Source organism: Globicephala melas, chromosome 4, assembly GCF_963455315.2.
Source record: "Globicephala melas chromosome 4, mGloMel1.2, whole genome shotgun sequence".
Classification (NCBI taxonomy): domain Eukaryota; kingdom Metazoa; phylum Chordata; class Mammalia; order Artiodactyla; family Delphinidae; genus Globicephala; species Globicephala melas.
In genome coordinates this window covers 87,426,736-87,439,153 of record NC_083317.1, presented here as the reverse complement: position 1 = coordinate 87,439,153, position 12,418 = coordinate 87,426,736, and the positions used below count along the sequence as shown (strand labels likewise).

Here is a 12,418-nt window from a genome sequence, read left to right as displayed (position 1 = left end):
AGGAAGAGAATTTTAGAGGCCCTAACTGGGGCTCAGAATAATTGTACTGAAAGACACTTGCTTCCCATGCATAACCACTGCAGTGAAATTTGTTTAAAATGGTTTCTTATCCCTTAAATCTAATTGATCTCTCAGTGCTTTTGATTTTCCTTTACAAGGTATCTTCGTCTATCTCTTTTCTTGCTTATTACTGTTGCTACCACTCTTTTGTTCAGGGCCTTGTTACATTTTCCCTGGGATAATTTCAACAAATTGGTTTTCCTACTTACTCATTTATGCTGTAGGATTATAGTGACCCAAATAAAGACCCTATCCTGGAAAAGTTCACAGTCTATCAGGAAGTCAAACATGGATGTAGATAATATAATAATAATGTATTAAGGTACAGTTATAGAAATACATAAGAGGCTGGGTAACATTAAGAAAGGAAGTAATTAACTCTGGAAATAAATATTAAAGAGATTAATCAAACCATGGAATTATTGAGATTTAAATCATGTTATTTCTGTAGTAAGTGTAGAGGCAAGTTTTTGTTCTCTTGTTCTAAATAAACTAAAGGTTCATTTGTAATTTTTTAAAAAAACAGAAAAGTTTTAATGAGCAAATAGATGCAGCTGGGATGCAGCGGTGGCAACTGAGTTAGCCACAAAACTACTTTAATGTTTTCCTGTTGACCTATCTGAGAATGAGGGTAGAAAATATCTTGTCAACATATGTCTAAACAGATACACATTTGTAAATGTGTCAGTGAAATCAGATAACATTTGCTAAATGTATCAGTTAAATAAAAAAATGGTGTTTGTAAAACCTTTGGTCATTCAACATTTATGCAGCTTCTATATTTGTGGGACATATATATCTAGAAAATACAAGGTGCTTATTTTAGCAAATTGTGGCTGTTTGGGGTGATTAAGCTGCAATCGAGTCCATATAGATATCCCCTAAGTTTGCAAGTGTATGCTTAAAAATAGCTTTCTTATTTTTAATGACTTTCTGATGCAGATGTAATATTGATATTTTAGAAACAACTATTTTAAACATAATATACTTCTGAAATTAAAATCTGAATTAAAAATATATAAGATATGCTTTATGTATATTTTAAAGTAATCAAGTTAGAAAAGGTCTCTGCTGTCTTAGCCAGTGTTTATAGAGACTCATAATCCACAGTCAACTAATAGTTTTCTGTACTCTGCCTTGGTGATATTGACTCTAGAGTATTGTACTAGATTTTGGTTGCTGCATTTTGAGATGAATATTATTAGCAAAAGAACACATCCAGTGATGGCAAAGAAGATGACAACAAACTGTCTCACCTGAATTATGGTTAAAGGAATTGGGATTAAAAGACCTAGGGAAAATTCTAATCTCTGTCAATATGTTCAGAGATAGAGAAGGCAGAACTGTTGGAATAAAGAAGTTTAGGAATAACAACCTTTAGGAATAACTTTAGAAGTGCTTCACAAAAACTTCTACATCAGTTAGTGAGCTCCTAACACTGAAAATATTTAAGTGACTTATGAGATACTTCAGCATTTCAAGATTTTAACTTCACTGGCTTAAAATTAATGTCTTTGTTTTTGTTTTCAAAGTACTTAGATTGAAAGTATAGGGTTGTGGTTGTAAAGGTAGGGTTGGGATGACTTATTAGCCATTGTGCATTTAGAAAATTCTCCAGTTGCTATCAAGTAATTCTGATACCTTTTCAGAGGTAGCAAACTTTTTCTATAAAAAGCCAGATAGTAAATATCTTAGGTTTTGCAGGCCACATGGTCTCTGTAGCACCTGCTCAACTCTACTGTTGTAGTGCAAAAGCATCGTTGACAATACATAAACATGGTTTATTGGCTGTGTTCCAATTAAACTTTATTTACAAAAGCAGGTGGTGAGTTGGATTTGGCCTGTGGGCCATAGTTTGACAACCCTTGCCTTAAAGGATGAAATCTGGAAATAACATTTTAATATAAATGGAGAAAGGCTTTCAATTTAGGAGTTAAAAACAAATTGTCAAAATGTCATTGTCTTTTTGGGCTGAAAGTGCACACTGAGTGTTCAAAATACTGAATTGCCCATTGAAGTAAGAAGCCTTTCACTATAAAAGTCAAGTGACAGTGGAGAGTCTGAGACTATTTTCTACTGTTCATTTCTGCTGCATATTTTGTCCTTAAAGGTGTGTTTACTCCTGCTGAGCAATATCATCCATCCCGCATGGACTGCTAATGCAGACAGACCCAACCCCTACCAAGACATAAATGCAGGTTCAGTCCTTCTAAGAACAAAAAAGACTTTCAGTGCCTCCTGCCCAAGCACAGTAATTTTTAACAGTAATTTTAATACCAGAACAAGGAAGTAAACAGAAGTCCCTGATCAGCAAGGTATCTGTTACATGTTTTGTTCTAACCTCATAAAGCAGAGGTTCTCATATCATCATTTGGTCTGTTGGCCTTTAGCTAATAGACTGTTAGAAAACGATGGTCAAATGTGGATGCTGAGTAGAAATGAATAACAGAAGAACAGGAGGCTACTCTCATGAGGCAGTCTGGCCACAGCTGAGAAGTGACCATTGACTGCTAGAAAACCAGGGGATGAGAGCGTTTTTAAATCAGTCTCCACCCTGGGATCATTGGTTTTAGGGTCAGAAATACCCTCAGACTCCTCAGTAATACTGAAAAGCTTTGCTATCTTGTATTTTCGTATAGCACAGTAGTTCATTTTATAATGAGGACTGTAATTCATCAAGAAAAGGGTAAGTTGTGAAATATATTTATATATACTCTTTTAGGAAAACAGAACTGCCCCAGTTGAAATAACTCATTATTAGATATATTTAAAAATTAGGATAGGGCTTCTCTGGTGGCGCAGTGGTTGAGAATCTGCCTGCCAATGCAGGAGACACGGGTTCGAGCCCTGGTCTGGGAGGATCCCACGTGCCGCGGAGCAACTAGGCCCCTGAGCCACAACTGCTGAGCCTGCGCGTCTGGAGCTTGTGCTCTGCAACAAGAGAGGCCGCGACAGTGAGAGGCCTGTGCACCGCGATGAAGGGTGGCCCCCGCTCGCCGCAACTACAGAAAGTCCACGCACAGAAACGAAGACCCAACACAGCCAAAAATAAATAAATAAATAAAATTAAAAAAAAAAAATTAGGATAAGCAAAACCAATTTATTTCCTAACAGTTCTGAATAATTGTGATTTGTCAATATGTGACTATTTAGTCCTGGCATTCTGAACTCCAAAGCCCAATAGAGTAGTTCCTTGACTCTTAAAGTGTTTTCTTTCTAACAAATACATTTTTGTCACCTCAGACCTCCAAATTGCATAGATTCATATTTTAAATATTAATCTTAGAGTGATTTATCCCCCTCTACTGCTTTTCAAATAAGTTTTTCTTTGTAAATAGGTTATGCCCTTAAGTTTGGATAATTCCACCTTCTTTATCAACATTTAATTTTTTCTGTAGTGTAAAGGCCATTTATTTAAAACGTTACGTACTCTGATTTCTTAACTTTAGGGATTTTCCTCCAAATTTGGGAAATTGAGAAGATAAAGTTTTTACACCTTGGTTTAATGTTTATTTGGTTATATCCTATATTTAAAAACAATTTTTTTAAGAAATCTGAATTTAAAAATCATGAAAAAAATGTCATGTCATTCTTGTGTTCAAAATACTTCAGAGACTCCGTTTTACTTAGAGTGTACTACATAAAATTCAAACTCCTTAAAATGGAGTCTGCTCACCTTTCTGGCCCCTGCCTACCTCTCACCCCTCCTTCTTTATCACATATCCTACCTATTCTCATGCACTTCATACTCAAGTAATAAAAACAGCTTGTATTGCTGGTAAAAGGTGCATTCTTTCATGGTCTGTGACTTTGCACACATACTCTTGTGGCAATCTAAAACACCCTCCTCGTCTAGCTCTCCCATGTCCAAGCCACCTCTTCTCTGCAAAATCCCTACTAATCTGTAATACTCAGACTTTACCTCTGTGATGCCTTCCCTAGCCTCCTCAGGCAGTTGGAGATTTCCTGTGACTTTTCCAAAGTTCATATTCTGTCTTATAACAATTTTCCATTGTTAAAGTTGTTCCTGTGTCTTGTCTTTCCCCAGTAAACTAAACAACCAAAGAGAAAGCATCTATTTACCATTGTTTTCATACTATTTAACCTAGAACCTGGCACAAGCAAGTATTTCTCCAAAAAGGAGGATTCCTCACACCTAAGCCATAAATAGCTGTACCAATTAAATGGGGATACTAGGGGTTTGGGGAACTAGAAGCAGCTGCAAAAGTACCAGCATCTGAGCCACATTCTAAACTCATCTGTGAGCCTTGCAATACCAGTGCTACCTTCAAGTTTCAGCACTTGACACTGGCGCTGCTTTATGAAGCTGAAGCTCCTTATTTACTTGCTTCCCTCTGTAAAAGAACCCAAGCTCCTTTTTCCCATCCCTAACTGATGCTCGTCCTGAATAATTCATAATAGCTTGAAAAGATAATATGGGTATACTTAACAGGTTTATTAATAATATTTAACATTTTTGAGTGCTTACAGTGTGCCAGTCTCTTTGCTTACATGTTTTTCATATATTACCTCATCTAATACCACAGTCTGATGAAGTATATGCCATTATCCCAACATAACAAATTGGGGCAGTGGGTGGCAGGGGTGGGGAGTGATATAAGGTGTCATGAGATGAATTAAACTGCTCAAGGCCATACAACTATTAACTAAGGCAGACAGAATGTGAATCCAGTGTAACTTCAGAGCCCATTCTCTTATTTACCACCAGTGAATATTCCTGCCATAACTGAAGCCCAAATAGCAGCATGGTTATAATGTACACTTTGAAATCATCTAGACCTGGATTCAAAATCCGTATCTAACATTTACTGGTGGCGAATAACTTTACTTCTCTGATCTTCGGTTTTCTCATATGTAAAATGGTTATTACCTACACCAAAAGGGTTATTGCCTGCGTAAATGCAAGATGCATACTAAATACTAAGTGTTAGCTCCATTTGCCTCTTCTACACTTCTGTTCTTGTGAGCTCTGAGGTAGTGGTTTGAACAGAATAAGGCCTGGCAGAAGAAGACAAAGTTACCTTCCTCTCTCTTCTGTATAGTACTACCAGAGTGTCGACCAGTGCCTGCCTTCCAGGATCGCCAAGTGTTTTATAGCTGTGATTGCATTTATTCTCTTAATGAGAAGGGCATGTCTTGAGTATTTACTAGTTGTTAATTGCCCATAAATATACTATAGTAGAATAAGGATTAGAATCAGTGATCTCCTGTTGTACTAGACTTCTCTTTTGCTAATTCTTAGGAAACATATGGGACTCTGGGGGTTGTTATTTATTATATATAAAATAGTTGCCTGCATGATTCCGTAACATAGATCAGTTAGTGCCATTCAACAAAGAAAACTATAAACACAGCTGCTGTTTTAGTGTGGTTTGTGGTTTGGTTTTGTTTTTGTTTGAACTTTTTTGTGCAGGCAGATCATCATTTAAAAGTAGTCATTTGGCATTTTCCCTTGCATTCTTCAGATTTTTTTGTATGTTTTTAAAAAGCTTAGCTTAAGTCAGTTTATAATTATGCACTCAGATTGATCCATCTGGTCTTTTTGCTAGCCAATGAATTTTCTTTTAAAAGTATAGAAAATAGGATAATTATATTTTAAATCCTATAACTTCAGTGAGTCCCTTTTATAAATTTGAAGAAAATATTTTCAGGTATTAAAAAATAATTTTTTATTCCTTATTGTCTTTCAATTGATTTCTGTATTTCCAGAGGTAGGGAGAGGGCTTGAACTTTCTCCTATTTCCACTCCTCACCTCCTTCATATGTTATAACTCTGAAGCATAAACACTTGTTTGCAACTGAGAATGGGTACAGCAGAAATGTCTGATCAAAATAGGTTCTATTGTTGTCTCTAGGTTGCACTGGCTGTGAGGAGAAAGATGGATTGTAGAGGGCAAATGTAGATGTAGTAAGACTTACATTTAGGCCTTTGCAGTGGTCCAGACAAGAAATAGTAGTGGCCCGACCCAAGGTACTAAGAGATTCAGGATATAGAATTAACAGAATTGGTTGATGGATTAGCTGTTGGCGAGCATGACATAAAGGAGTCAGAGATAGGTTTCTGGATTAGATATATCGTGCTCCTCACCTCTTTCTCACTGTGTTTGTTCAGCTCCAGCTTATCCCTAAAGAATTTAGTTTATATGTTACCTCCTATGGAAAACTTTCCCACTCCAACTTCCATTAAGTTAGGTGACCACTCTATGTGCTTTTATAGCACCTGGCACTTCATGAGAACATTTTTTTTCTGTTTTGTACCTGTGAATTTATTACTCCACACCCATATACACATAACCTTCACACTCTTGACTTTGTCTTGTGAGAGCAAGGGCCATGCCTGTCTTACTTATCATCATATTCCCAGCACCTAACATGGTCCTGGGGACAACATCAATACATTTTTGGTGAATAAACAAAGTGTCATTTATAGCTATTGTCTACAGTGCCTGATAGAGTAATTGAATACATAAGTTATCTGGGCTCTTTTTTGATTCATTCCTCTTGCTTAACTTTTATTTCTTCTTTATTTTCTTAATATCTCAGACCTTATTTTTTCTTATATCTTTACAGTTTAGCTTACTGAATAAAAGAAAATATAAACAGCAAGAAATAAAATTTTGTTTTGTGGGTTTTGACAGTATCTTCCAAAGGAACCCCTAAGGTTGTTGACATCTAAAATAAATGAGGGCTTCAGATTGTAATAATACTTAATATTTTTCCAAATAATATAAGTGTTTAACACAGTGTGTTGGAACATTATACTGACAAAAAGAGTCATTGGATATGTAGATCAGTTCATTTCAATCAGAAGTATTAGGACTGGGTTATTTGATAAAAGGGATGGATCATTGCAAATTCATCATTATATCTCAAGGAAAATGCATTGATGACACTTTACGTTATAGTGAATATATAACTAAATTATACTTAAAAGCTTATTATACTTAAGCTTTATACTTAAGTAAATTTAATTATACTTAAAATACTTAGGGCTTCCCTGGTGGCGCAGTGGTTGGGAGTCTGCCTGCCGATGCAGGGGACACCAGTTCGTGCCCCGGTCCGGAAGGATCCCACATGCCGCGGAGCGGCTGGGCCCGTGAGCCATGGCCGCTGAACCTGCGCGTCCAGAACCTATGCTCTGCAACGGCAGAGGCCACAACAGTGAGAGGCCCGCGTACCGAAAAAAACCAAAACAAAAAAAAAACTTAGATATGGTCTAAGATATCACTTAGACAATAATCAATACAAAAAAGGAAATTACAATGATTTTTCTTTCTTAAGAAAGAAAAAAAGACTAAGCTATGTAAATTCTAGTTACCATAGGGTGGAAGTAGGGGTGTAAAAGCAAAAGGATTTGACTTCTCTAGCCTTTACTTTACTCATCTGTAAAATAAAAACAATGGACCCATGATCTAAAAGAGCCTTTCCAGCCCAAATTCTGTTGCTCCATAAAATAGAAAAGAATGATATATTACGGGAATTTTGGTTTCAGTTGCAACTTACTATTTATTCTCTCCATAGCCCCAGCTCTGTCTTGTTAAGAACTGACTTTAAAAGTCCATTCAAATAAAACTTTTTTTTATTGAATGAATTTATTAAATACAAGTGATTTTTTTTTCTAATTTCTGCTTTGGAATCAGTTCTTCTAGCCTAATTAGGAGCAACAATCTAAGATGAATTGTAATTACTTACCCTAATCATTTCAAACTACAGAAAATGAATTTTTGCATTTAGTAATACCATAAATGTATTCTTTGATGGTTGTTTCTCTTTTAACATATGTTTTCTTTCTTTGGTTTAGATTTCTGCTTTGGGACAGCCACGCATCTAATTCCTTAAAGTACTTTTATATGTAAAACTTGTAAAGGATCAGAACAATGCCTCCAAGACCATCATCAGGTGAACTGTGGGGCATCCACTTGATGCCCCCAAGAATCCTAGTAGAATGTTTACTACCAAATGGGATGATAGTGACTTTAGAATGCCTCCGTGAGGCTACATTAATAACTATAAAGCATGAACTATTTAAAGAAGCGAGAAAATACCCTCTCCATCAACTTCTTCAAGATGAATCTTCTTACATTTTCGTAAGTGTTACCCAAGAAGCAGAAAGGGAAGAATTTTTTGATGAAACAAGACGACTTTGTGACCTTCGGCTTTTTCAACCCTTTTTAAAAGTAATCGAACCAGTAGGCAACCGTGAAGAAAAGATCCTCAATCGAGAAATTGGTATGATAAAATTTTGAAATGGCCTTGTCATTCTATTCTAAATGCAAATAACTATGAAGCTTAACTATTTTCTCATTAGTAAAATATTTTGTCTGAACTGGTTAATTACCTTTGTAATCTTAAATAAATAGATTTCAAAATAAAAATCATTACAAATCTAAAGTTTTTTTGACTGTTAGGCTGAGGAACTGTTTTTAACACCTTGGTATTATTCTGTAAAGTTTTCTTTAAGAAGTATCATTTGTAGGGATGATTTATATTTGTTATATCCCAGTTTTGTTTTGTCTTTTAAAAAATAATTGATATGAATAATGTTTGCTACCTTTGCTCCAAATTGCCAAACAGATCATATTTTATATATTAAAAGTATTTGCGATCTTGTCAATTCTTACTATATGTATTCATCAAAAATTTTATTAACAAAGAGAAACTTCTTTATTGTGATCTTCCATACCTACCAAGTTCCCTATTTACAATAAACATGGTCTTACTGTGTGTTTAACAGAATGTTATATTCTCTATATAATTTTTTTAAGGTTTTGCTATTGGCATGCCAGTGTGTGAATTCGATATGGTTAAAGATCCAGAAGTACAGGACTTCCGAAGAAATATTCTCAATGTTTGTAAAGAAGCTGTGGATCTTAGGGATCTCAATTCACCGCATAGTAGAGCAATGTATGTCTATCCTCCAAATGTAGAATCTTCACCAGAACTGCCAAAGCACATATATAATAAATTGGATAAAGGTAAGAAAATTGTAAATCTACCGTAATTGGTCACTGTAGTGAAAACTTTTATCTGTGCGTATATCTTTGTACAGTCTTTTTTGGGGGGGGGCCCAGCTGCTCCGCAGCATGTGGGATCCTCCCGGACCAGGGCACGAACCCATGTCCCATGCTTGGGCAGGCGGACTCTCAACCACTGCGCCACCAGGGAATCCCTGTACAGTCTTTTTATCCTAGCTAGATGATAAGCTTCTTGAAGGCAGGGAATGCTTTACTGACAACATATAGCTGAGTGCCAAGTACACAACTTTTTTTTTTTAAATCTTGAATTATTTTATTTGTGTGTGTCCTCATGAAATGTGTAATACTTTGTGTGCTGTATTTTCTTTATAATTGAATTTATTTACTTATTTTTTATTGGGATATAGTTGTTTTACAATGTTGTGTTAGTTTCTGCTGTACAGCGAAGTGGAGTTCCCTGTGCTATACAGCAGGTTCTTATTAGTTATCTATTTTATACATATTAGTGTATATATGTCAATCCCAATCTCCCAGTTCATCCCACCCTCATCCCCCACTTTCCCCCCTTGGCATCCATACATTTGTTCTCTACATCTGTGTCTCTATTTCTGCCTTGCAAACTGGTTCTTCGGTACCATTTTTCTAGATTCTGCATATATGCATTAATATACAATATTTGTTTTTCTCTTTCTGACTTACTTCACCCTGTATGACAGTCTCTAGGTCCATCCAGGTCTCTACAAATGACCCAATTTCTTTCCTTTTTATGGCTGAGTAATATTCCATTGTATATATATACCACATCTTCTTTATCCATTCGTCTGTCGATGGACATTTAGGTTGCTTCCATGACCTGGCTATTGTAAATAGTGCTGCTATGAACATTGGGGCACGTGTGTCTTTTTGAATTATTGTTTTCTCTGGGTATATGTCCAGTAGTGGGATTGCTGGGTCATATGGTAATTCTTTCTTTAGTTTTTTGAGGAACCTTCCTACTGTTCTCCATAGTAGCTGTATCAACAGTGCAAGAGGATTCCCTTTTCTCTGCACCCTCTCCAGCATTTATTGTTTGTTGATTTTCTGATGATGCCCATTCTAACCAGTGTGAGGTGATACCTCATTGTAGTTTTGATTTGCATTTCTCTAATAATTAGTGATGTTGAGCATCTTTTCATGTGCCTCTTGGCCATCTGTATGTCTTCTTTGGTGAAATGTCTATTTAGGTCTTCCACCCATTTTTAGATTGGGTTGTTTGCTTTTTTGATATTGAGCTACATGAGCTGTTTGTATATTTTGGAGATTAATCCTTTGTCCGTTGATTCATTTGCAAATATTTTCTCCCATTCTGAGGGTTGTCTTTTTTTTCAGGTACACAACTTGTGTGCAGTAAGTAGTGATTGATTGAATGAATGTGTGCATATGGTGCTGATCCCTTGGTGAATTGTTTACCTCAGAATAAAACTGAAAAAAAAAAAAGCATTGAGTTTGAAATTCACTGTTACAGAATTATAGCTGATTATCTTTTTACAAATAAAAATAAGTATAAATAGAAATATTTTATGAAATTTTGGGGAAACGTCACACATTCTTACTATATGCAAAGAAAAAGTAAATTTCCTAATCTTAATGTTAGATGCAGTATTTAACTCTGATCATAGTGAATGATAATATATAAGTCGACTTTTGACAATATATCAATTTCTAGAATTAAGTGTACATGAGAATATATAAACTAATTGTTTTAGAAATAAAAATATCATTGTGTCAGATAAATATTTGTATTTTTCAGAATAACAAAGTGAAGTTTTTAATTGAAAGTTATAGAATAGGTTAACTTAATACACTATTAAATATAATATTCTCTCAGTAGAATAAATTAAGACATCTTATCACTATTTTAGACATATTTTTCAAAGTAGTTTAATGCTTATATAACATAAGGTCTTCATTAAAAGTTCATTTCTGGGCTTCCTTGGTGGTGCAGTGGTTGAGAATCCGCCTGCCAATGCAGGGGACACGGGTTCAAGCCCTGGTCCGGGAAGATCCCACATGCTGCAGAGTGGCTGGGCCCACGTGCCACAACTGCTGAGTCTGCGCTCTGGAGCCCACAGGCCACAACTGCTGAGCCCCACAGGCTGCAAGTGCTGAAGCCTGTGTGCCTGGAGTCTGTGCTCCATGAGAGGGGCCACTGCAGTGAGAGACCCGCGCACCACAACGAAGAGTGGACCCCACTCGCCACAACTAGAGAAAGCCTGCACACAGAGCAAAGACCCAACACAGCCAAAAATAAATAAAGAAAATAAAGAAATTTTTTAAAAATTCATTTCTACTTTAGCATACTTTTTAAAATGGAATGCTCTTTTTATTTTTCCCCACTATTTATGAAATATTTCCAACATATAGAAAGTTTGAAAGAATTTTACTCTGGATACCTACACGACTCTAACATAGTTTTAATCTTTTCATTTTCATTATTTTTTTTTTTTTGGTGCCCCAGCTTAAAGCTTAATTATTCTTCTTAAAAGGAAAAAAAATAGAAAATTTATTTTTTTCCCCTTCCTCCCCCATCTTTTCTCTCATTCTGATTCAGCATCTTTCTTTAAGTCTCCATGATTCTTTCCCACAGTTCCCAGAAACTCTTCTACTTAAGGTACTATTGAACCTTTGATGCCATCATGAGTCACTCTTCACAGGGGTTGTATCTGTGAAGTATGTCATGTAGTTTAGAATGGAAATTAGCTTGGTCTCAGGTAATTGAGACACACAGTAGTCACAGTTTTGTGTGTTTGCCTTAAAACATGAGGTTTGGGCATGGTTTGGCAGCCCTATCAGATTTGAAGATTTGGTCATTCTACCTGATATTTACCTGTATTTAATTAAGGTTGATTATAAGTCATTATGGTTAGTGCATACTTTTGGAAATTTGTCTCTTGAAAAATGAAATATATGTGGTGACTGCATCTAATATTATTTTCCTATTATAGGGCAAATAATAGTGGTGATTTGGGTAATAGTTTCTCCAAATAATGACAAGCAGAAGTATACTCTGAAAATCAACCATGACTGTGTGCCAGAACAAGTAATTGCTGAAGCAATCAGGAAAAAAACTCGAAGTATGTTGCTATCATCTGAACAACTAAAACTCTGTGTTTTAGAATATCAGGGCAAGTATATTTTAAAAGTGTGTGGATGTGACGAATACTTCCTAGAAAAATATCCTCTGAGTCAGTATAAGGTGAGTAACAAGTTTCAAAGATCTTACTTTTAAATTTAAAAGGTAATCACATTGGGAACTGGTATCTGTATTTAGGACATAGTTTTTGAAAATTAAAAACAAATTTTTTTTGGCTGTACTGCACAGC

At 35.7% G+C, this 12,418-nt stretch overlaps 1 protein-coding gene across 1 annotated transcript in view; it reads left to right on the top strand.

Moving 5' to 3' along the window:
• PIK3CA (phosphatidylinositol-4,5-bisphosphate 3-kinase catalytic subunit alpha) overlaps window positions 1–12,418 on the top strand; it is a 115,777-nt gene that overhangs the window by 67,882 nt on the left and 35,477 nt on the right. Inside the window, exons 2-4 of the mRNA XM_030863124.2 lie at window positions 7,883–8,310; window positions 8,847–9,056; window positions 12,041–12,291. Of these exons, the coding sequence (XP_030718984.1) occupies window positions 7,959–8,310; window positions 8,847–9,056; window positions 12,041–12,291 (813 nt within the window). The 5' untranslated portion in view covers window positions 7,883–7,958. The remainder of the gene's footprint in view (window positions 1–7,882; window positions 8,311–8,846; window positions 9,057–12,040; window positions 12,292–12,418) is intronic.